The 26914-nt window shown below is 45.1% G+C and overlaps 1 protein-coding gene across 3 annotated transcripts in view; it reads right to left on the reverse strand.

Moving 5' to 3' along the window:
• Positions 1 to 26914, reverse strand: part of LOC138670951 (dehydrogenase/reductase SDR family member 4-like) — a 99928-nt gene that overhangs the window by 44899 nt on the left and 28115 nt on the right. For all 3 annotated transcript variants that reach the window (XM_069758770.1, XM_069758779.1, XM_069758762.1), the window contains one exon: positions 9360 to 9430. In XM_069758770.1, coding sequence (XP_069614871.1) covers positions 9360 to 9430 — 71 coding nt within the window. The remainder of the gene's footprint in view (positions 1 to 9359; positions 9431 to 26914) is intronic.

Consider the following 26914-nt stretch of genomic DNA (forward strand, 5'->3'; position numbering starts at 1 on the left):
TTACTCACAGTCATTATATGTGGGGGGCTGCCTTTTCCTTTGGAGAATTTCTCTGAGGCAAGGTAGGCTTATTTTTCTATCTTCAGGATTAGCTAGTTTCTCAGGCTGTGACGAGGCGCCTAGGTTCTGGTCAGGAGTGCTCCACGGCTACCTTTAGTGTGGTTTGATAGGCTTAGGGATTGCGGTCTGCAGAGTTCCCACGTCTCAGAGCTCGTTCTATTATTTTGGGTTATTGTCAGTTCACTGTATGTGCTCTGACCTCCATGTCCATTGTGATTCTGAATTGCCTTTCATAACAGTGCACATGGTGCGGATTCGGCTGCAGATTCGTAGCAGTTTTCCATCACGTTTACAGTACCATGTAAACCTATGGAAAACCGAATACGCTGTGCCCATGGTGTGGAAAATAACGCTTGGTATTTTCCGCAGCATGTCAATTCTTTTTGCTGATTCCGCAGCGTTTTACACCTGTTCCTGTATAGGAATCCGCTGTTGAAATCCGTCAAAAAAACACTGGAAATCTGCGGTAAATCCGCAGGTAAAATGCACTGCGTTTTACCTGCGGATTTTTCAAAAACGGTGTGGAAAACTACGCAGACAAATCCGCAATGTGGGCACATAGCCTAAAGGTTGGATTAAGAGTAAGGGTTGGAAACAGGGTTAGGGTTGGAATTAGGGTTAAGATTAGGGTTAGGAGTGTGTTGGGGTTAGGGTTAGGCTTGTGGTTAGGGTTATAGTTGGGATTAGGGTTAGGGGTGTATTGGGGTTAGGGTTGTGGTTAGGGTTGGGATTAGGGTTAGGGGTGTGTTGAAGTTAGGGTTGTGGTTAGGGGTGTGTTGGGGTTAGGGTTGTGATTAGGGTCATGGTTGGAGTTGGGATTAGGGTCAGGGGTGTGTTGGGGTTAGTGTTGGAGTTAGAATTGAGGGGTTTCCACTGTTTAGGCACATCAGGGGGTCTCCAAAAGCGAAATGGTGCCACTATTGATTCCAGACAATCTTGCGTTCAAAAAGTCAACTGGTGCTCCCTCTCTTCCGAACCACGACGTGTGCCCAAACAGTGCTTTACCCCCACATATGGGGTACCAGCATACTCAGGACAAACTGCACAACAACTTTGGGGTTCAATTTCTCCTGTAATCCTTGTGAAAATAAAAAATTGCAGGCTAAAAAATCATTTTTGAGGAAAGAAAAATGATTTTTTATTTTCACGGCTCTGCGTTATAAACTTCTGTGAAGCACTTGGGGGTTCAAAGTGCTCACCACACGACTAGATAAGTTCCTTGAGAGTCTAGTTTCCAAAATGGGGTCACTTGTGGAGGATTTCTACTGTTTAGGCACATCAGGGGCTCTGCAAACACAACGTGACAGCCGCAGACCATTCCATCAAAGTCTGCATTTCAAAACGTCACTACTTCCCTTCCAAGACCCGACATGTGTCCAAATAGTGGTTTACCCCCACATATGGGGAATCAGCATACTCAAGACAAACTGGACAACAACTTTTGGGGTCGATTTTCTCCTGTTACCCTTGTGAAAATAAAAAATTGTGGGCTAAAAATAATTTTTGAGGAAAGAAAAATGATTTTTTATTTTCACGGCTTTGCGTTATAAACTTCTGTGAAGCACTCGGGGGTTCAAAGCCCTCACGACACATCTAGATAAGTTCCTTGGGGGGTCTAGTTTCCAAAATGGGGTCAATTGTGGGGGAGCTCCAATATTTATGCACTCACGGGCATTCCAAACGCGACATGGTGTCCGCTAACGATTGGAGCTAATTTTCCATTGAAAAAGTCAAATAGCGCTCCTTCCCTTCCGAGCCCTGCCATGCGCCCAAACAGTGGTTTACCCCCACATATGATGTATCAGTGTACTCAGGAGGCATTGCCCAACAAATTGTAGGATCCATTTTATCCTGTTGCCTATGTGAAAATGAAAAAAATTAAGGCTAAAAGAACATTTTTGTGAAAAAGTACTTTTTCATTTTTACGTATCAATGTGGGAAGCATCTGAGGGTTTAAAGTGCTGATTATGCATCTAGATAGGTTACTTTGGGGGTATAGTTTTCAAAATGTGGTCACATATGGGGGAGCTCCAATGTTTAGGCACATTTTTTGGTGTCTGCTATAGATTGGAGCCAACTTTTCATTCAAAAAGTCAAATGGCGCTCCTTCCCTTCCCAGCCCTATCATGCACCCAAACAGTGGTCCCCCTACATATGCGGCATCAGTGTACTCAGGACATATTGGACCACAACTTTCGGGGTCCAGTTTCTCCTTTTACCCCCGGTAAAATAAAAAAATTGTTGCTAAAAAATCATTTTTGTGACTAAAAAGTTAAAAGTTCATTTTTTCCTTCCATGTTGTTGCTTCTGCTGCTGTGAAACACCTGAAGGGTTAATTATCTTCTTGAATGTGGTTTTGGGCATGTTGAGGGGTGCAGTTTTTAGAATGGTGTCACTTTTGGGTATTTTCAGCCACATAGACCCCTCAAACTGACTTCAAATGTGAGGTGTTCCCTAAAAAAAAGTTTTTGCTGTAAAAATGAGAAATCGCTGGTCAAATTTTAACCCTTATAACTTCCTAGCAAAAAATTTTTTTCTCCAAAATTGTGCTGATGTAAAGTAGACATTGGGGTAATGTTATTTATTAACTATTTTGTGTCATATAACTCTCTGGTTTAACAGAATAAAAATTCAAAATTTTAAAATTGTGAAATTTTCAAAATTTCTCCAAATTTACGTTTTTTTTACAAATAAACGCTAAAATTATAAACCTAAATTTACCACTATCATGAAGCCCAATATGTCTCGAAAAAACATTCACAGAATCACTGCGATCCGTTGAAGCGTTCCTGAGTTATTACCTCATAAAAGGACACTGGTGAGAATTGCAAAAAATGGCCAGGTCATTACGGTCAAAATAGGCTGGGTCATGAAGGGGTTAATATGCCTAGGAGATCATATTCACAGCACAAGAGTTGTGGACAGCTATCCAGGCCGAGATAAAGTAATGGCTGTCTCCACTGAACCTTGAGCTAGGGAAGGCCATGTGCGATATCGGTGCAAACCTGGTGGCAGCTGTGCACTGGCGTAATCTCACACACGTGCCTTGCATGGCTCACATTCTCAACCTGATAGTACAGTAATTTCTCAGTCAATGTTTTGGCCTGGATGTGCTGTTGCAGAAAACACAGTCACTATGTGCTCACTTCAGACAATTGCACCCTGTAGGTCATCTACTTACATCAGTACAGAGGTCTATCAGCCTATTGGTTAACTGTTTGATTTGCAATGTTCCAACAGGGTGGAATTCCGCACTGCACATGAAGCAACCGACTTTGGCAGCAACAATGAGCCCTAGGACAGTATGTCCTTCTGCATAGCCTGGGCCAACGCAGTAGTGACATGGCGCAAATCAGATTTTTGGAGTGGGCACAGAAGAAGGACCTCTGCACCCTTCTGTACAGTTTTTAAATGGCTACTACAATGGTTAAATTGTCTGGTCGAGGAGATGATGGTCCCAGAGGAAGATGGGTAAACAGAGGAGGATGTGGAAGGGATAACAATATCGCAAATGTCTTGTGCCATGGGAGGGTGGCTTACAGTAATTCGAGTGGGGCACATAGTACTGTTAGTGAAGGTGCAGGAACTGAGGAACAAACTGAAGAGTACAAAGAGGAAGTGGTGATGGGCATGCAACAGTCAGGTGATGAAGATGATAATGATCCCTTCTCTGTTCTCCATGTTTGGCAGTAGGGTATGGAGGAAGCAACCTTGAGTGTTACCCCATCACCAACACTCCAAGGACTTGGAAATCATGTAAGCACTCGGCACATAAGCGCCTTCTTGCTGCACTATCTTCAACATGATGCCCATATTCTTAGGGTTAGAAATAGTGCTGACTACAGTGTTGCCACTCTGTTAGATCCATGATACAAGAGTAAATTTAGCCAGATGTTTACCCCTCTGGAATGGGAAGTGCGTATGCTGGAGTATGGAATGTGCGCATGCTGGAGTATGGAAATGTGCTTGTAGACAATATTAAGAGTGACTTTCCCCAGGACACACTGTGCATCGCAGTTCTAGATGTCCAACCCCGGGAACGTCAACGTGTCACGGCAAAAACATTTGCAATAGCAGTGAAAGTGGCATAAGCAATTTCTGTGAGTTATTTTACCCATGTTTTAGACCAGCCTGTGCATCATCAGAACAGAGTACAAGTTGAACACTTTATGAACAACTGATAAGGATGGTGCAGGAGGATATTGAGATCAATGTAAATGCCATTGGGGGCTTGGACCCTTTTGCATTTTGGTCTTCAAAAATGGAAGTGTCCTGAGCTTGCCTGTCATGCCATGGAGGCTTTGTCATGCCTGGCAGCCAACGTTCTCTCAGAACCATGACGTACAAAGCCATCCACAACCTGTCTCCTCCATACATCTGTGACCTCGTCTCCCGGTACACACCTAAACGTAACCTCCGTTTCTCACAAGATCTCCTTCTCTACTCCCCTCTTATCTCCTCTTCCCACAATCGTATACAAGATTTCTCTTGCGTATCACCCCTACTATGGAACCCTCTACCACAACACATCAGACACTCACCTACCATCGAAACCTTCAAAAAGAACCTGAAGACCCACCTCTTCCGATATGCCTACAACCTGCAGTAACCACTGATCGACCAAACCGCTGCATGACCAGCTCTATCCTCATCTACTGTATTCTCACCCATCCCTTGTAGATTGTGAGCCCTTGCGGGCAGGGTCCTCTCTCCTCCTGTACCAGTTATGACTTGTATTGTTTAAGATTATTGTACTTGTTTTTATTATGTATACCCCTCCTCACATGTAAAGCGCCATGGAATAAATGGCGCTATAACAATAAATAATAATAAATACAGTGGGGCAAAAAAGTATTTAGTCAATCAGAAATAGTGCAAGTTCCACTACTTAAAAAGATGAGAGGCGTCTGTACTTTACATCATAGGTAGACCTCAACTATGGGAGACAAACTGAGAAAAAAAAATCCAGAAAATCACATTGTCTGTTTTTTTATCATTTTTTTGCATATTATGGTGGAAAATAAGTATTTGGTCAGAAACAAACAATCAAGATTTCTGGCTCTCACAGACCTGTAACTTCTTCTTTAAGAGTCTCCTCTTTCCTCCACTCATTACCTGTAGTAATGGCACCTGTTTAAACTTGTTATCAGTATAAAAAGACACCTGTGCACACCCTCAAACAGTCTGACTCCAAACTCCACTATGGTGAAGACCAAAGAGCTGTCAAAGGACACCAGAAACAAAATTGTAGCCCTGCACCAGGCTGGGAAGACTGAATCTGCAATAGCCAACCAGCTTGGAGTGAAGAAATCAACAGTGGGAGCAATAATTAGAAAATGGAAGACATACAAGACCACTGATAATCTCCCTCGATCTGGGGCTCCACGCAAAATCCCACCCCGTGGGGTCAGAATGATCACAAGAACGGTGAGCAAAAATCCCAGAACCACGCGGGGGGACCGAGTGAATGAGCTGCAGAGAGCTGGGACCAATGTAACAAGGCCTACCATAAGTAACACACTACGCCACCATGGACTCAGATCCTGCAGTGCCAGACGTGTCCCACTGCTTAAGCCAGTACATGTCCGGGCCCGTCTGAAGTTTGCTAGAGAGCATTTGGATGATCCAGAGGAGTTTTGGGAGAATGTCCTATGGTCTGATGAAACCAAACTGGAACTGTTTGGTAGAAACACAACTTGTCGTGTTTGGAGGAAAAAGAATACTGAGTTGCATCCATCAAACACCATACCTACTGTAAAGCATGGTAGTGGAAACATCATGCTTTGGGGCTGTTTCTCTGCAAAGGGGCCAGGACGACTGATCCGGATACATGAAAGAATGAATGGGGCCATGTATCGTGAGATTTTGAGTGCAAACCTCCTTCCATAAGCAAGGGCATTGAAGATGAAACGTGGCTGGGTCTTTCAACATGACAATGATCCAAAGCACACCGCCAGGGCAATGAAGGAGTGGCTTCGTAAGAAGCATTTCAAGGTCCTGGAGTGGCCTAGCCAGTCTCCAGATCTCAACCCTATAGAAAACCTTTGGAGGGAGTTGAAAGTCCGTGTTGCCAAGCGAAAAGCCAAAAACATCACTGCTCTAGAGGAGATCTGCATGGAGGAATGGGCCAACATACCAACAACAGTGTGTGGCAACCTTGTGAAGACTTACAGAAAACGTTTGACCTCTGTCATTGCCAACAAAGGATATATTACAAAGTATTGAGATGAAATTTTGTTTCTGACCAAACACTTATTTTCCACCATAATATGCAAATAAAATGTTAAAAAAGCAGACAATGTGATTTTCTGGATTTTTTTTTCTCAGTTTGTCTCCCATAGTTGAGGTCTACCTATGATGTAAATTACAGACGCCTCTCATCTTTTTAAGTGGTGGAACTTGCACTATTTCTGACTGACTAAATACTTTTTTGCCCCACTGTAATTCTAATAACAACGTGTCTTCAGTGCTGCTGGTGGTATCCTGGTGGATAAGCGCATTCGGCTGTCCACTGAAACTGTAGACTGCCTAACATTCATAAAAATGAGCAAGTCATGGATCTCTAATACCTTTTGCAACCCAGTCACTGACTGGGCAGACTAGGCAATGGTGCCGTTTTTAGTGTCATTCATTGATATAGCGTTGCTGGAGTCTGTGACACCTTTGTCATGGCTTCTGTGCCTGCTGTTACTACTGATGCTGATGTTACCAACAATTTTTTGAAATGTGGAGACTCCAAATTGGGTCTCCATCTTGTGTTTTGCCTGTAGTGAAATGGGTGTCAGAGCCCCATTATACAACTATTTCAACTGTGAAGAAATAGATGCCACTTTAGTGATGTGTGAAAATAATTTTTTTTAAATGTGGAGACTCCATGTTGGGTCTCCATATGGTGGGCTGCCTGTAGTGGAAGGTGTGTCAGAGGCCTATTATACTGTTTGCACTCTGTGTAAATTGATGTTACTTTAGTGGTGTGAGACAATATTTTTTTTAATGTAGAGACTCCAAGTTTGGTTTCCATCTGGTGGGTTGTCTTTGTAACTAGAGCTCCCAGACAGGCAGGCATGCACTTACTTTCAGTCAACTACCTGTGTTACTTTCCTTACATTGTATACCAATAGTACTGTATGAAACTGATGTTTGTGCCAACTGAGTTTGGTTGGAAAAAAATGGAGGTGTAACATGAGGTATCAGGGCTCCAAGCTAAGAAGACTTACTCACCAGGTCCTCCTTGAAACTTCAATTCAAAGCTGTAAATGCTGTCCCAGACCTTGATGCCTCATGCATGGCCCATGACTGATTGCTTCTTTTTTAATTGCAAATTTTCGCTGTGGGACAATTGATGCAACTTTTTATGGTGTCTATTCCTAATTTTAGCTGCTTGAGAAGCTTTTTGTCACCTCTTAAGGTGTTGTATTTATGTTTGTTTTGTCCTCCCATTGAATTTAATTGGTTTGGGTACTTTTATTGAACAGTTTGCCGAACCTGTTTGGTGAACGTCTAAACATTCGCCAAATCTAACAGAAGCCCAACCTTGAAAGTTCGCTCATCATAACTGGAGACTCGCACAAGTGTGGTTCCCCATAGTTAGTTGTGCTTTTGAAGAGTAGTGACACAATTGGAAATAAGGGAAATTCAGGGACCACCTCTGTGTACTCTGTGTAATGTTAAGGTGGAGGAAGAGGAGGAGAGGTCACGTGATGCAGCTCTTGCCATCCACAGGAGCACATGCTCTTTCTGGCTCTCATCTACAAGGCATAGATGAAGGCATCCTGGAAGCTCACTGCCTCAGGGTAACCATGGACTTTTATCTCTCCTTCAAAACACATATTCATGCCATTTCAACTTCTTGATAACTACGAATCAAAAATTATTTCTGGATCCATACATTTCTTAATCAAGAATCTGCAAAACCCCTAGTCCATGCACTCATCATCTCCTGCCTTGACTACTGCAAGCTCCCGCTTTGTGCCCTCCTTTCTAACAGTCTCGCACCTCTCCAATCTATCCTAAACTCTGCTGCAAGACTAATCTATTTATCTTCTCACTATTCCTTGTCCTCTTCTCTCTGTCAATCCTTTCACTGGCTTCCAATTACATAGAGACTCCAGTTCAAAACTCCAACCATAGCATACAAAGCCATCCACAACCTGTATTTATCTCCACGCAACCTCCAACCCTCACAAGATCTTTTTCTCTACTCCCTTTTTATCTCCTCTTCCCTCAATCACATACAAGATTTTTCCAGTACATCCCCTTTACTACGGAACTTTTGGAATATGTTTGTACTCCAAGTTGATACTCGTTCATGTGTGTTGCCGGTAGCAATAGGGCTCCCAGAATAGCAGGCCTTCACTAACTTTCAGTCAAATACCTGTGTTACTATACAAATATTTCTAATAATTGTAGTCAATGAAGCTGATATTTGTGCCACCTGAGTGTGGCTGAGCAGAAAAGCAGTTGGAGCTGTTACACAATCTATCAGTTTTCCCAGCATATTCTGCTTACACTGATCCCTCACCCACCTCATTAAATTAAAAACTATAAATACTGACCTAGAGACTGATACCTCATGCCTGGTCTATGGCTGTCTGCAGCTGTGCCATTAACAAATTTCTACTGTGAGTCAATTGATGCCACTTTCCCTAATTTTTCACCTAATTTTTGGAAAAGTTTGGACTCCAAGTTGGGTTTCCCTCATGTGTGTTGACTGAAATTTGCAGACCACTCAGAGCATCAATGTTTCAGCTATAAATGTTGGTCCAAGCCCTACCCCAGGTCCTGGCCCATACATGCATTCTGTGCAATTATACTATTTTTACTCTGGGTCAAATGATGCTATTTTTCCTGGTGTCTGCCCCTAATTTGAGCTGTTTGAGAAGCTTTTTGGCCACCCTTCAGGTGTTGCCTATGCATTTGGTTTTGACTCCCATTGAATTCAATCGGGGTTGGGTATGTTTGACGAACTGTGACTGCATTAGCAGCTCTTTTTATTAGCCAGATTGGCATGACCTCACATGTGCGTCACAAGTCAACAATGACACCACACTGTCTAAATAAAAGAAGAGCTGTGGAGATGGTCAGGTAAAGGGTGGTTCAAGGAGCTCCTGTCCAGCACCCAGAGATAAAAGACCTGGCCATTGGACTGGATTGTACTCAGCAGCATTTTTTGGGAGCAATTATACTACAATCTGCAGATATTAAATTGATGAAAACCAAAAACCTATGAGTGGAGTTCATTAGGATGCCATTGTGAACAAAGCTGTAGCAGTTTCATTATTGTATACTTATTTTCTTACCCTTGTTTTTCTATGTGAGGAGCTATAAGTTTGATCATAAAGAATGTCGATATTACATTTACATGAAACACCTGAGGAAAAAAACACAAAATAAATAAACATATTAGTAATTTGAAAAATTTACATTTTGAAAAACAAAAGTGGCGGGCCTCTGAAAATCTGAAGACATTATATCACTCCATATAGGAAAGAGGCTCCATGTTTTCTTCTTTTTCCTTCCATCCCATTTCAGGTATACAGTGTAGGCAAGAGGCTATATTATCCCAGAACCAGGCTAATGTGTCAGGCCCACAAGGGAAATCAACAAAAAAAAAAATTAGTGCTGAAATGTTCATCAAAGGTTTTTCTCGATGATTTGGGTGTTTAATGTGGTGGACCAAAGTAAAAAATATGTAAAGAACACACACCTACAACACTTAACCAAAATATTTAAAATATTTAAAATCTGACATGTCAATTTACGTGCTGATAACTCTGGAATGCTTCTACCAATCCCCGTGAATCTGAGTTTGCTTTTTCCAGACAAAAATGTACTTGATGTTTATGGCATATTTTGTTTGATATAATTTGTGTTTATTTCTAAAAATATCTAATGATGAAAATTTTTAAAATTGTACATTATTACACTTTTAATTTTCAAATATCTATTCATCATTTTGTGAAGTATGACAGAGCATAATGTAGAGGTGAGAGTCTGACTGATTAATTAAGTGTGAAATCCGCACAAAGAATTGACATGCTGCGGAAAATAAACCGCAACGTTTCCGCACGGTAGTTTCCGCAGAATGGGCACTGCAGATTTGGTTTTCTATAGGTTTACATGGTACTGTAAACCGCATGGAAAACTGCTGCGAATCCGCTGCAGATCCACAGCCAAATCCACAACATGTGCACATACCCTTAGGCTATCTGAACACGTTGCAGATTTTGATGTGGATCCGTAGCGTTTTTGGATGCGCAGAATTGCATCAAATCTGCAGTGTACAGCACAAGAAATGTTAGTTAATGTGAAATTGACATTTGGAGTGCACATGCTGCAGAAAAAAAAGTGTGGATTTCCAGCGTTTTATTTTCCGCAGCATGTCAATTCTTTTTGAGGATCTGCAGCTTTTCTGCACCCATTGACTACCATTGTGTCAGGCCAATCCGCAGCAAAATTGCAGGCTTAAAAAGATCTGCGGTTTTGCTGCGGATGTGCCTGTGAGAAACGCTGCAGATTGGGAGGAGGAAGAGTGTGTGGGTGGATTGTGGGTGGAGACTATGTGTGTGGGACAAGACTTGTGTGAGCGGAGAAGATGTGTGGGGCTGTGTGCAGGTGTTTTTGTGTGACTGTGTGTGTCTGTGTGGGTGTTATTCATTTAATAATGAGTGTCACATGATGATCTCCCATGGAGAGCTGTCACATCAGCAGATGCGACCCCTCTCCTGGGGCTCTGGTGATACAGTGACAGGAGGTAATCCTCCACACTGTATCACATCAGAGGTCACTGTCACTTGCGGCACCGCTGCATGGGAAATTTCTCATGCAACGTTGCCGTAAAGTGAAAGCCTGAACTCAGGTAACCTCTTCAGTGATGCACTGCAGGAGCAATTGGATCCTGTCTGCGCATCGCGAGAGGCCTATAGAGCAGTCACATTTCCTGACAGCTCTATAGGAGAGATCATCGTGGGAAACTCGGACCAGGTAGTATTTGTGTTGGTTTATTATTTTTTCTTTTATTTCAGAGATCTAGGGCGTCGCGTGGATTGGCAGAGCAATAAAGATAGCAAAACTGTGTAGTGTTTTTTTCATTAAAACACTTTATTCTGGCTGTGTCTTTGTTTATTTAACCCTTTCACAACTATAGGATTAGTAATGGATAGGTATCTTATTGACGCCTCTTCATTACTAAGCCGGCTTGATGTCACCTTACAATTCAAAGGTGGCATCAACCTCTAACTATTACCCCATATGCCACCGCTACAGGGCAGTGGGAAGAGAGAGGCTAAGTGCCAGAATTGGTGCATCTTACAGATGTGCCTTTCCTAGGGCGGCTGTGTGCTGGTGTTTGTAGCCAGGTGGGGGCCAATATCCATGGTCCCTTCCTAGGCTTTGAATATTAGCCCACAGCTGTCTGCATAGCCTTTCCTGGTTATTAATTACAGGGGGACCCACATCATTATTTTTGGGGGGTCCCCCTATTTTAATAGCCAGTAATGGATAAATATACAGCTGCAGATTGATATTCATAGCCTGGGAATATCCATGGGTATTAACTAGTGATCACTATGCTCAGTGTACTCGTCGAGAACCGAGTATTTATGGGATTATTCGGTGGGAGCTCGAGTCTCCTCCTTTTAATTTTGGTGCTTTTTAGAGCACCATTCAACATGCTGGGATTATCTCCCATGCACTGTAATAGCGCAGGCATCTTTGTTGTGGTATTACAGTGATTGGTTGGCCGCACAGTGTTATCAGGTCTATAAGAGAACTGGCACCACTCTGCTCACTGCATTCTGGTCCGGACTCAGCTAGTGTAGGGAGAGCAGCTACTGAGATAGGGTCAGAATCTTACTTTTATTATTCTAGTGTTCAATTGACAAATCCTGATAAACCTCCAGTCTTTTTTAGGGCTATTTCGGGGGTACATAGATTGTAGCGCTAGGTAAGCAGGGGAGTATATGTGCACATATCCACATCAGTGCAAGGCATGCAGGCACTGTATGTGAGTATATAGATCTCACTGCATACCTCAAAAAGCTCCATTACTGTCTGCTGCTGCGTATTTTATATATATGTAGCTGCAGGTATCTGTGGCAAGGTTTGTTTTTTTGTTTTTTTACACCTTATACCTGCTAATTTTATTACAAAGCAATCCATAGCCCCCTTTTTTCTGCATATATTTGCTTGGTCACACTGTAGACTACAGCCAGGTCAGTTCAATACAAGAGCAAGAAAATCTAACAATTTTAAAATTTTTGGTTTATCTCAGGCATCAGATGTGCGTGCCTAGAAAATTCTTGCTTTTTTTTGGTACTATATTATTTTTTGGAGTGTCTTACAACATTTTTGGACACGATTTTGCTGGCCAAAAAAATCTGCAGCTGGCCAAAAAATATTTACCGTACATGTAGCAAGGTAGAACCGTAGTTAAATCATAAAAAATAACTTTTAATTATATCTGTTAAAATAGCACACGGGCCAAAAAGGACAAACGTAAATTCCAAAAGCATAACACACAATATACATATACTGTCAGACGCTTCTAGCGAGCGCTGTAAAGCTCTAGCATGGTGAACAAGAGACACCTTTTCTCTCCGAAACTTATACACCATATAGCATAATACCCTTAGGCCTTTTCACTGTTTTTCTTACAGTCTGCATACAATTAAACTTAAAGCAGATCCTATGAAAGCAGGTAAAAGCTACTGCCAGGGTACATAAAGGAACAATCTCACCCGAGATGTAAGTTCCTTCCTTCACAGCGTAGTGTGGGATGGTCCGAGCTGCCCGTATTTATGAGAAAGGCCCTCTGCATGCCCATTCAATGCCTCATTCTTCCGAATTGCATCCAAACTCTAATCGCATCCTTAAGTTTAATTGTATGCAGACTGTAGGAAAAACAGAGAAAAGGCCTAAGGGTATTATGTTATATGGTGTATAAATTTTGGAGAGAAAAGGTGACTCTTGTTCACCGTGCTAGAGCTTTACAGCGCTTGCTAGGAGCGTCTGACAGTATATGTATGTTGTGTGTCATGCTTTTGGTATTTACGTTTGTCCTTTGGGCCTGTGGGCTCTTTTAACAGATATAATTAAAAGTTATTTTTTATGATTTAACTACGGTTCTACCTTGCTACATGTACTTTTGAACTGATTGGTGGTATTATTAAACTAAGTTTCCAAAAAATATTTAGCGACAGTTCATATATTTTCACTGTGATTTGTACGCAACACGCATCGCAAATCGTTGCGCTAAATATTTTACAACTTTAGTACTCCAATTTTTTTTTGTTTCATAGCCTAATTATTGACACAATTTTGGTGGCCTTAAAAAAATCAAGGCCTCATTTTGATCAGTCTGTTATCTCCATCAGGCGCCTGGTGTATCTGTGGTGTCGAAATCCTCACTTTGCAGGCATACATTCGATGTTTTTGTCTGCTAGTCTTGGTCTATACAGTATTTTGTGGTGAAAATTTAAAAAAAAAACTGTTTCAATATGTGGCCTGTATGTTATCTCCGTCAGACCCCTGGTGTTTCTGTGGCCTCCAAATCCTTGCTTTACAGGCATACATTGCATTTTTTGTCTGCTAGCCTTGGTCTATACAGAATTTTGTGGTGAAGAAAAAAGGCCACATATTGAAACAGTCTGTTATCTCCGTCAGACGCCCGGTGTACCTGTGGTGTTCAAATCCTCGCTTTGCAGGCAAAAATTGCATTTTTTTTGTCTGCTAGCCTTGGTCTATACAATATTTGGTGGTTAAAAAAAATACAGCCCACATATTGAAACAGTCTGTTATTTCAGTCAGATGCCTGGTCTATCTGTGGTGTCCAAATCCTTGCTTTTCAGGCCTACATTCCAGTTTTTTTCTGCTACCCTTGTTCTATACAGTATTTTGTGGTTAAAAAAATACAGGCCACATATCGAAACAGTCTTTTATCTCAGTTACATGCCTGGTCTATCTGTGGTGTCCAAATCCTTGCTTTACAGGCATACATTGTATTTTTTGGTCTGCAACACTTGGTCTCTACAGTATTTTGTTGTTAAAAATTTTTAGTAAAATCCAGGCCACATATTGAAACAGTCTGTTATCCCACTTAGGCGCCCGGTCTATCTCTGGTCTCCAAATACTTTCTTTTCAGGCATACTGATCACATATAAGTTTTCTCAAAATTAATACATTTGTATTGAACTTTTAAAATTTTTCAGTAGTCCATTTAAAATGGGCAAGGCAAGGAGCAAGGGACAGGGAAGAGGACGTGATGCTGATGGTGCATGCAGAGGACGATACCGTGGCCAAGCTGAAAGTGGACCACAACAAAGACCCACATCTTCTCGCTCGACCTTGCTGTCCGAGTTTCTAAGGGAATGCAGCACACCACTATTGAAGCCAGAGCAGTGTGAAACGGTTGTTGGTTGGATAGAGGATAATGTTTCCAGTCACTTAGCCATCACCACCACCACCATGGCTTCCACATGGTCAAGTCTGAGTAGCCGTGAGTGTGAACCTCAAATTACTCACCCTGATCCTCCTTCCTCCTACCATGCCAAGTGCCCTGAGACAACTGATCCCACACTTGGACACTCTGAAGGGCTGTTCAGTTTTCCATTTCAATATTCCCGACTCTCGGCCAGTCAACTTGAAGTGGAGCAAGGTGGATTGCATGCAGCAATGCCCAAAGATTTGAGCAGCCACAGTCACACGAAGGCGATGATGGGAAAATGTCACAAGAGGTGGACATTGATGAGACACAATTGCCAGAAAGTCAGGAGGAGGAGCAGGGTGCAGATGTAGAAGATGAGGGGGTGGATGACATAGTAACTTACCCAACCTGCAAGAAGACATACAGAGCAAAGACTTTCATAGCTCAGCTGTCATACTGTCTGTCCAGCATGGTTGGCCTTAGGACAGGGAGGAGGACAGCATGGTCTGTCATTCTGTTGGTGAGGACACGGAAGTCTTTCCTGTTAGCAGTCTGACATGCAGGGCTGACTTTATGTTGCGTTGCGTTTCCCGAGACCCTTGCATTATTAACATTTTCAAAGACACTCATTACTGGTTGGTGACTCTTCTAGACCCACGCTACAAGGAGAACTTTCAATCTCTTCTTCCAAAGGCAGACAGGTGTACTAAAATGTTGCCGTACCAGAGGGCCCTTGTAGCGAAATTAATAAAAAATTCCCATCTGGGCAGACGTCAGAATTTGTTGTACAACCAAGGAGTCCAAGCGAGAGATGCAGAAGTACAATCCCGCACAGGCAGGGGAACAATGGCAAAGTTGTGGGACAGTTTTATCAGACCCTCCCATTGTGCCGGCACAGAGACAAGGGGTGCTGTCACAAGAAGTGCAATGTTTGGAAAGATGCTGAGGGAGTACCTTGCTGATCATACAAATGTCCTCCATGATTCCTCTGTGCCTTTTAATTATTGGTTATCCAAGCTGGACACGTGGCATGAACTGGCTCTCTACGCCTTGAAGGTCCTGGCATGCCATGCTACTAGCATTCTGTCAAAGCGGGTTTTTAGTGCCATTGGTGGAATTATAACAGATAAGCGCATTCGCCTGTCAACTGAAAATACTGACAGGCTGACTCTTATAAAAGTGAACAAGGGCTGGATTGGGCAAGACTTCTGTACACCACCAAATGAAAACAGCAAAGCATAACCTCAAATACATTCTCTTTTTTGTGGAGGTGTATTCTCATGCACCTCTTCACAACCACGCATGGGTTTACGCTTCATGATTTGATCTGTTTGGTGTTATCATCCTCCTTATCCTCATCCTCATCATCTACAACCACTAAAACACCAGGGTGAACGTATTCCGTGATGCAAAAGTCACTCAATTTTTGTGCAAGGGTGTTTTTATCATGCCCATTACTAATTTGAAACAAAAGAAATTTTTACTCCCCCATGGGGAAATGTTTGCCCGCCCATACACTTAGTGTATGGGCATTACATGTCTAGGAGACCTGCTCCTTTAAATTGGACATTCTTTTTAATGAGGCCTTCCTCCTCGTCTCATCATTCTCCGCCACTAGATCACTAGGGTTAACATGTACCTTTCTGTTAAAGCCAGTCAATTTTTGGGTAAGGGTGTCTATGATGCCCATAAAATAGCTTTAAAAAATGTACCCTCCTTGGGGAAATGTTTGTCAGCCCATACACTTAGTGCATGGGCATTACAAGTCTAGGAGACCCGCTCCTTTAAATTGAGCAGTCTTTTAAATGAGGCCTTCCTCCACGTCTCATCATTCTCTGCCACTAGATCACCAGGATTAACATGTTCCTTTCTGTTACAGCCAGTCAATTTTTGGGCAAGGGTGTCTATGATGTCCATAAAATAGTTTTAAAAAATGTACCCCCCCATGGGGAAATGTTTGTCAGCCCATGCACTTAGTGTATGGGCATTACAAGTCTAGGAAACCCGCTCCTTTAAATTGGGCCTAGTTTTTAATGGGCTTGCTCCACATCTCATCATCCACCACCACTAGATCACCAGCGTTAAAGTGTTCCTGCGCTGCTACAGCCATTCTAGTGTTTTGCAAGGGTGTTTATGATGCCCGTAAACAATTTTTTTTTTTTTAAATTATCCCCCATGGGGAAATGTTTGGCAGCCCATACAATTAGTGTATGGGCATTACAAGTCTAGGAGACCCGCTCCTTTAAATTGGGTCTATTTTTAACGAGGCCTTCCTCCACGTCTCATCATCCTCCGCCACTAGATCCCCAGGCAATAAAATACTTGGCACTCAGGAGATCTTTATGCATGATCAGAAGTGAACAATTCATTTATTTAGTGCATCCAGCTCAAACATTAAACGTTTTCGGTCTAATCAAAAGACCTTCATCAGAAACAGTTTTTGGAGTACTGGAAGACACAAAGAGTGAATGTGGGCCCACAGGGGTGCCAGCAATCGGCAAAGTCCGGGAGAAGAAGGCGCCTTAAAGAGTCTGGAAATGCGGGAGCAGAGCGCTGTAGAAGGGCGAGAAGCTCGCAGTGGCAAAAGCGCTGAATCCTCAAAGGGCACCGGCGCCGTACAGCAAGGGTCGCGTACTCCCGGGACTGCCACTCTAGTTTTTTGCAAGGCTGTTTATGATGGCCGTAAACAGGTTTTTTTTTTAAAATTTACCCCCCACGGGGAAATGTTTGGCAGCCCACACACTTAGTGTATGGGCATTACAAGTCTAGGAGATGCGCTCCTTTAAATTGGGCCTATTTTTAACGAGGCCTTCCTCCACGTCTCATCATCCTCCCCCACTAGATCCCCAGGGTTAACATGCTCCGTGCTGCTACAGCCACTCTAGTTTTTTGCAAGGGTGTTTATGATGCCCGTAAACAGTTTTTTTTTTTTAAATTTACCCCCACGGGGAAATGTTTGGCAGCCCACACACTTAGTGTATGGGCATTACAAGTCTAGGAGACCCGCTCCTTTAAATTGGGTCTATTTTTAACAAGGCCTTCCTCCACATCTCATCTTCCACCGATACTACATCACCAGGGTTAACGTGTTCTGTGCTAGTACAGCCACTCTAGTTTTTTGCAAGGGTGTTTATGATGCCCGTAAACAATTAAAAAAAAAATTGCCCCCATGGGGAAATGTTTGGCAGCCCATACACTTAGTGTATGGGCATTACAAGTCTAGGAGACCCGCTCCTTTAAATTGGGCCTATTTATAGCGAAGCCTTCCTCCACGTCTCATCATCCTCTGCCACTAGATCCCCAGGGTTAACGTGTTCCATGCTGCTACAGCCACTCTAGTTTTTTGTAAGGGTGTTTATGATGCCCGTAAACAGTTTGTTTTAAAAAATTTACCCCCCATGGGGAAATGTTTGGCAGCCCATACACTTAATGTATGGGCATTACAAGTCGCGATGTGCCGGCGGTATAGGGAAGCTTCCCGTAGGGAGGGGGCTCCCTGCGGGCTTCACTGGGCCCCCCGCAGCAACGCGATGTGATCGGGTTACTGCGAGGGTCTTACCTCCCTCCCTGCATCTTCCAGGCCCGGATCCAAGATGGGCGCGGATCCGGGTCCTGCAGGGAGGGAGGTGGCTTCACAGAAGCCTGCTCAGAGCAGGCACTGTGAAGCAGCCTGCACTTCTATCAGATCAGTGATCTGACAGAGTGCTGTGCAAACTGTCAGATCACCGATCTGTGATGTCCCCCCCTGGGGCAAAGTAAAAAAGTTAAATTTTTTAAATAATTTCCAAATGTGTAAAAAAAAATAAAAAAAAATATTCCAAAATAATGAAAAAAAATATATATATTATTCCCATAAATACATTTCTTTATCTAAATAAAAAAAAAAACAATAAAAGTACACATATTTAGTATCGCCGCGTCCGTAACGACCCGACCTGTAAAACTGGCCCACTAGTTAACCCCTTCAGTAAACACCGTAAGAAAAAAAAAAAAACGAGGCAAAAAATAACGCTTTATTATCATACCGCCGAACAAAAAGTGGAATGAAAGCGTCATCTTGTCCCGCAAAAAACGAGCCGCCATACATCATGATCAGCAAAAAAATAAAAAAGTTATAGTCCTCAGAATAAAGCGATGCAAAAATAATTATTTTTTCTATAAAATAGTTTTTATCGTATAAAAGCGCCAAAACATAAAAAAATAATATAAATGAGGTATTGCTGTAATCGTACTGACCCGATGTTAGGACTGGCGGAACGCTCCAAGATAGGTGATATAGATGCGTTCGCAGTCCGGGGTCCACCGTGCAGGTGAAAACCTGCTGCTAGTAAATTCAGACTATATGGCGGTACACTAAAGTATATACACGTGGGTTCAACCTCACCCAGCGTGAAGGGAGCAATCCTGTTGCGTCACAGGATCGTGGTACCGCACCTAAAGCACGAGCGAGTAGTCAGCGTACTTAACCCCAACTGGGATTGAAGTCCGATTAGACCCTCGCTGGCACTACACCGCAACTGGGTGTGAAAGGAAACTAAATATAAATATATAGATGCACAGGAGTGCGAGCAATGCCGCACTGACGGATGCCACCAACCACACTGGCTTGGGTATGGAAAGCGCAAGGCAAGCGCACGGCGCCGTACAGGCGGACACAGCAAGAGGACGCTGTAATGTGTGTATCGTGCAGATGATTAGTCGGGCGCTAGATAGCTACCAACATCCGCGAGCAGACAACAACTCTAGGGAGGGATATTTAGGAGCTTTCATCCATTGACATTCATCCATCTACACACACACATATATCATTATTGAACAATACTAGCACATGGCCGTGCGGTCATGCGCAGTTTATATAGTTGCAGCACAGGAAGTGGCCACAGAACTTTTGCCCTTCCAAGACCTGCCAAGAGGACCAATGGAATGTGCCGCAGAGCCAGAGCACATGACCCTCGATCTCCAACGGGAGATCTTACCCTGGGCATGCTCAGTATGTGCAGACAAGGACTTAGTCCCAGAGAAGTCCGCTCGCTGCTGACCAGTACTGGCTTTAATGGCAGAGACTGGAGAAGCAGCCGTAACTCTCAGAACAGAGTGAGAATGAGCAAGACGCTGGGACCGACGTTTTTGCTGAGCAGACTCCACTGCGGCTGGACAGGAATGGGAGACCGCAGCGGAGGTGGCTCGAGATTCCCCCTGTGCAGAAGCGGGAACTCGACCCCTAACATTACCCCCCTTCCTAGGGCCCCCCCCTCCCTGGGCCTCGCTACGTTCAAAGGCAGCAATGAGCTGCGGAGCCCGGATGTGCTCAGCAGGCTCCCAGGATCTATCCTCAGGGCCGCAACCCCTCCAGTCCACCAAATAAAATTTTTTGCCACGAACCACCTTGAAGCCCAAGATAGCGTTCACCTCATAATCGTCCGTAGATGAACCCAACGTCCCCGTAGAAGACTCAGAAAACCGGGACATGTAGACGGGCTTAAGGAGGGACACATGAAAGGTGTCAGTGATACCAAGGCGTGGAGGAAGGGCCAGACGGTAAACCACAGGATTAACCTGTTCGAGGACCTTGAAAGGACCCAAGTAGCGAGGCGCAAACTTGGTAGACTCAACTCGCAACCTGATGTTGCGGGCGGAGAGCCACACCAAATCGCCAGGAGCAAAGGTTGGAGCGGGGCGCCGATGTGCATCGGCGGAGGACCTCATTCTCTCCTTGGAAGCCCGAATGGCATCCTGAGTGCGATCCCAAATGTCCCGTGCCTCCACAGCCCAGTCTGCCACCCTGGAATCGGCGGAAGACACGGGCATGGGCACAGGTACCCGCGGATGCTGACCATAGTTAAGGAGGAATGGAGTCTGTCCAGTGGAATCAGCGACAGCGTTGTTAAGAGCAAATTCCGCCCACGGTAGCAAAGATGCCCAGTCATCCTGCTTAGCAGAGACAAAATGTCGCAGATATGTGACCAATGTCTGGTTGGCTCTCTCTACCAACCCATTCGTCTCGGGATGATAAGCCGAAGAGAGATTCAACTCGATACTGAGAAGACGACAAAGCTCTCTCCAGAACCGAGACGCAAACTGGGGACCCCGGTCACTGACAATCTTGTCTGGCATACCGTGAAGACGAAAGATATGTTTAACAAACAACGCTGCCAAGGCCCATGCAGAAGGTAACCGGGGAAGCGGCACCAAATGCACCATTTTAGAAAAATGGTCGGTGATTACCCAAATAATGGTACAGCCACGAGACTTGGGCAGACCCACTACAAAATCCATCCCGACCATCTCCCAGGGCCTGTCTGCCACCGGCAGAGGGTATAACAAACCAGCTGGCCGTTGACGGGTAGACTTGTTCTTGGCACAAGAGACACATGCCCGAACGTAGTCTCCGACGTCACGAACCATATGTGGCCACCAGTACTTTCTCACCAGTAACTCAGATGTCCTCTTTGCCCCAAAGTGTCCACCCACTCTGGACGAATGAGCCCAAGAGAGAACCTCCGGTCGCAAATTGATGGGAACAAAAGTCTTGCCCGGGGGCACAGACTCTAGCAAAACCGGAGCTACAGTTCTCAGACTCTCCGAAGGGACAATGAGCCGAGGCTCATCCTCCTCCTCCTCAGCTGACACAAAGGAGCGAGAGAGAGCGTCAGCACGAATGTTCTTCTCCTCGGCGAGATAATGTAGGGTAAAGTGGAACCGGGAGAAAAACAAGGACCATCTGGCCTGACGAGAATTCAGCCGCTGAGCTGTTTGTAAATAGACCAAATTCTTGTGATCCGTGAAAACTTGGAATGGGAACCGAGCTCCCTCCAAGAGGTGTCTCCACTCCGAAAAGGCCAACTTCATCGCCAGCAACTCCCTATCCCCGATGGAGTAATTTCTCTCCGCTGGTGTGAAGGTCTTTGAGAAGAAGAAGCAGGGATGCTTCCGACCCTGAGCATCCTTTTGATAGAGGACTGCTCCAGCACCAACGGATGAGGCATCCACCTCCATAAGGAATGGCTTATCCACATCGGGGCGATGTAAGATGGGAGCGCTAGCAAAATGGGACTTTATTGAAGTGAAGGCCTTGGAGACCCCTTCGGACCACAATTTGGGATTCGCTCCCTTCTTGGTGAGGGATACCAAGGGAGCTACCAAAGTTGAGAAGTGGGGAATGAACTGGCAATAGTAATTTATGAACCCCATAAAGCGCTGCACCGCTTTAAGAGAATGGGGTTCCTGCCAGTCCATCACTGCTTGTAGTTTGGCAGGATCCATAGCCAATCCCTGGGCCGAGATGATATAGCCCAGGAAAGGCAAGGACTCCTGCTCAAACACACACTTCTCCAACTTTGCATATAAGGAATTCGCCCGTAGGAGTTCGAAGACTCTGCCAACATCTCTCCGGTGGGAGTCAATATCTGGAGAAAAGATGAGAATATCATCCAGATAGACTACGACCGAGGTGGAAAGCATATCCCGGAAGATATCGTTGACAAAGTCCTGAAAAACGGCTGGGGCATTACAGAGCCCGAAAGGCATCACCAGGTACTCATAGTGCCCATCCCTGGTATTGAAAGCCGTTTTCCATTCGTCCCCCTCACGGATGCAAATCAGATTGTAGGCACCCCGCAGATCTAATTTGGTGAAAATTTTAGCTCCCCTTAATCTGTCAAAGAGCTCCGATATCAGGGGCAACGGGTATTTGTTCTTAATAGTGATAGCATTGAGACCCCTGTAATCGATGCAAGGACGTAACTCCCCGTTCTTCTTCTGCACGAAGAAGAATCCCACCCCTGCCGGAGACACCGACTTCCTTATAAACCCTCTTGCCAAATTTTCCTGAATGTATTGAGACATAGCCTCCGTCTCTGGGAGAGAGAGGGAATATACCCTTCCTCGAGGAGGTTCGGCTCCAGGCAAGAGGTCAATAGGACAGTCGTAAGGGCGGTGAGGCGGTAGGGTCTCAGCAGCCTTTTTTGAGAATACGTCTGCATAACACCAATAATACCTTGGAAGTGATGAGAGGTCTGCGGGTACCTCAGTAGTAGATACCTGTACACACTCACTCACACACCTGCCCATGCAAGATTTACTCCAACCCAATATTCTCCCTGAGGACCACTCAATATGTGGGGAGTGGAAACGGAGCCAGGGTATTCCCAGCAAAATCTCGTCCATTCCCTCGGGTAGGACAAGAAGAGAAATAATTTCCTGGTGGGAAGGGAACATGGACAGCGAGAACGGAACTGTCTGGTGTGTGATTTGCAGAGGAAGTGTCGCCCCATTCACAACTCTAACCGTTACTGGTTTGGCGAGCATGAGTAGTGGTATAGCATGGCGTGAAGCAAAAGCAGAGGACATGAAGTTTACCTCTGCTCCTGAATCCACACAAAGCTCGACTGTTAGAGTGGAGGAGCCTAACAGGATTGTCCCTTTAAAGGACAGTTTGGAGGAGAAAGCAGCTGTGTCTAGTGAACCTCCCCCAATAGTTACTAGACGCGATCGTTTCCCGAACGCCGCGGACATTTATTGGCGTAATGTCCATGTTGTTGACAGTTTTTACAAACCACGGGTACTCGAGCGGCCAGAGACTTAGGTCCCGCTCGAGAAACCTCCATGGCCTCATGGGAATCTGACGCCAAGACAGGGGATTCAAGAGGTCTGGCGAAAGTTGGAGCCAGCCGAAACCTCTGCCTACACTGGATCCGCTCCAACCTCCGCTCGTGAAAACGGAGATCGATGCGGGTAGATACGGTAATAAGTTCCTCCAGTGTGGCAGGTATCTCCCTAGTGGCCAAGGCGTCCTTCACATGGTCTGCCAGTCCCCTCCAGAACACCGGAATAAGAACTTTGTCTGGCCACTCTAACTCAGATGCTAGAGTCCGGAACTGGATGGCAAACTGGCTGACCACGGACGAACCCTGTTTAATAGACAATAACTGGAGTGCTGTGTCGTGGGTAACACGAGGTCCTAAAAAGACCTGCTTCAGAGTGTCCAAGAAGAGAGGAGCACTCTGTACCACACGATCATCTCGCTCCCAGAGTGGCGTTGCCCACTCCAACGCCCTGCCCGACAAGAGAGATAGGATAAATCCCACTCTCGCCCGTTCCGTAGGGAAACGTGACGCCAGGAGCTCAAGATGTATGGAGCACTGGCTCACAAATCCGCGACAATGTTTACTGGCTCCAGCAAACTTTTCAGGAAGCGGGAGACGGGATAAAGTCGGAGCAGGGGTGGCAGCGGACAAACTGGCTGCGGCTACGCTAGCAGCCTGAACAGCTACAGCAGTGACATCCACAGCTGAGGTTGTACGCTCAAGAGCCGCCAACCTTCCCTCCAGCTGCTGGATGTACCTCTGTAAACGCTGGTCGTCCGCCATTTACTAGCCAGACCCTGGCGCTAGTATTATGTTAGGACTGGCGGAACGCACCAAGATAGGTGATATAGATGCGTTCGCAGTCCGGGGTCCACCGTGCAGGTGAAAACATGCTGCTAGTAAATACAGACTATATGGCGGTACACTAAAGTATATACACGTGGGTTCAACCTCACCCAGTGTGAAGGGAGCAATCCTGTTGCGTCACAGGATCGCGGTACCGCACCTAAAGCGCGAGCGAGTAGTCAGCGTACTTAACCCCAACTGGGATTGAAGTCCGATTAGACCCTCGCTGGCACTACACCGCAACTGGGTGTGAAAGGAAACTAAATATAAATATATAGATGCACAGGAGTGCGAGCAATGCCGCACTGACGGACGCCACCAACCACACAGGCTTGGGTATGGAAAGCGCAAGGCAAGCGCACGGCGCCGTACAGGCGGACACAGCAAGAGGACGCTGTAATGTGTGTATCGTGCAGATGATTAGTCGGGCGCTAGATAGCTACCAACATCCGCGAGCAGACAACAACTCTAGGGAGGGATATTTAGGAGCTTTCATCCATCGACATACATTCATCTACACACACACATATATCATTATGAGACAATACTAGCGCATGGCCGTGCGGTCATGCGCAGTTCATATAGTTGCAGCACAGGAAGTGGCCACAGAACTTTTGCCCTTCCAAGACCTGCCAAGAGGACCAATGGAATGTGCCGCAGAGCCAGAGCACATGACCCTTGATCTCCAACAGGAGATCTTACCCTGGGCACGCTCAGTATGTGCAGACAAGGACTTAGTCCCAGAGAAACGTACTGAAGTGAAGGACAGCATCCAATCCAGGTGAAGATAAGAAACACTTTATTGTGCCATAGGTGCAACGTTTCAACCTCAGAGGGTCTTTGTCAAGCATGACAAAGACCCTCTGAGGTTGAAACGTTGCACCTATGGCACAATAAAGTGTTTCTTATCTTCACCTGGATTGGATGCTGTCCTTCACTTCAATACGTTGGTATGTACCTCTCCACTTGGGTCCTGTGGAGTTAGGACGAGCAACCACTTTATGCTGCAGTAGTGCTGTCGGCCGCCATTGCATTATTTAGTCCCAGAGAAGTCCGCTCGCTGCTGACCAGTACTGGCTTTAATGGCAGAGACTGGAGAAGCAGCCGTAACTCTCAGAACAGAGTGAGAATGAGCAAGACGCTGGGACCGATGTCTCTGCTGAGCAGACTCCACTGCGGCTGGTCAGGAATAGGAGACCGCAGCGGAGGTGGCTCGAGATTCCCCCTGTGCAGAAGCGGGAACTTGACCCCTAACACCTGAAGAATAAAACTGCTTTATCAATTTTACCAAACGCGGAACGGTATAAACGCCTCCTCCAAAAGAAATTCATGAATAGCTGGTTTTTGGTCATTCTGCCTCACAAAAATCGGAATAAAAAGCGATCAAAAAATGTGACATGCCCAAAAATGTTACCAATAAAAACGTCAACTCGTCCCGCAAAAAACAAGACCTCACATGACTCTGTGGACCAAAATATGGAAAATTTATAGCTCTCAAAATGTGGTAACGCAAAAAATATTTTTTGCAATAAAAAGCGTCTTTCAGTGTGTGACGGATGCCAATCATAAAAATCCGCTATAAAAGTAAATCAAACCCCCCTTCATCACCCCCTTAGTTAGGGAAAAATAAAAAAAAATGTATTTATTTCCATTTTCCCATTAGAGCTAGGGTTAGGGCAAGGGTTAGGGTTGGGGCTAGGGTTAGGGCTAGGGTTAGGGTTAGGGTTAGGGCTAGGGTTAGGGCTAGGGTTAGGGCTAGGGTTAGGGCTAGGGTTAGGGTTAGGGCTAGGGTTAGGGTTAGGTCTAGGGTTAGGGCTAGGGTTAGGGTTGGGCCTAGGGTTAGGGTTAGGGCTAGGGTTAGGGCTAGGGTTAGGGCTAGGGTTGGGGCTAGGGTTAAGGCTGCCGTTAGGGTTGGGGCTAAAGTTAGGGTTAGGGTTGGAGCTAAAGTTACGATTAGGGTTTAGATTACATTTACGGTTGGGAATAGGGTTGGGATTGGGGTTAGGGGTGTGTCAGGGTTAGAGGTGTGGTTAGGGTTACGGTTGGGATTAGGGTTAGGGGTGTGTTTGGATTAGGGTTTCAGTTATAATTGGGGGGTTTCCACTGTTTAGGCACATCAGGGGCTCTCCAAACGCGACATGGCGTCCAATCTCAATTCCAGCCAATTCTGCGTTGAAAAAGTAAAACAGTGCTCCTTCCCTTCTGAGCTCTCCCGTGTGCCCAAACAGGGGTTTACCCTAACATATGGGGTATCAGCGTACTCAGGACAAATAGGACAACAACCTTTGGGGTCCAATTTCTCCTGTTACCCTTGGGAAAATACAAAACTGGGGGCTAAAATATCATTTTTGTGGGAAAAAAAAAAGATTTTTTATTTTCACGGCTCTGCGTTATAAACTGTAGTGAAACACTTGGGGGTTCAAAGTTCTTACAACACATCTAGATAAGTTCCTTGGGGGGTCTAGTTTCCAAAATGGGGTCACTTGTGGGGGGCTTCTACTGTTTAGGTACATTAGGGGCTCTGCAAACGCAATGTGACGCCTGCAGACCATTCCATCTAAGTCTGCATTTCAAATGGCGCTCCTTCCCTTCCGAGCCCTCCAATGCATCCAAACGGTGGTTCCCCCCACATATGGGGTATCAGCGCACTCAGGACAAATTGGACAACAACTTTTGGGGTCCAATTTCTCCTGTTACCCTCGGGAAAATACAAAACTGGGGGCTGAAAAAAAAAAAAAAATTTTTGTTTTATTTTTACGTCTCTGCATTATAAACTTCTGTGAAGCCCTTGGTGGGTGTTAGGGGTCGAGTTCCCGCTTCCGCACAGGGGGAATCTTGAGCCACCTCCGTTGCGGTCTCCCATTCCTGTCCAGCCGCAGTGGATTCTGCTCAGCAAAGACGTCAGTCCCAGCGTCTTGCTCATTCTCACTCTGTTCTGAGAGTTACGGCTGCTTCTCCAGTCTCTGCCATTAAAGCCAGTACTGGTCAGCAGCTAGCGGAC

Source organism: Ranitomeya imitator, chromosome 1 (assembly GCF_032444005.1).
Source record: "Ranitomeya imitator isolate aRanImi1 chromosome 1, aRanImi1.pri, whole genome shotgun sequence".
Lineage (NCBI taxonomy): Eukaryota > Metazoa > Chordata > Amphibia > Anura > Dendrobatidae > Ranitomeya > Ranitomeya imitator.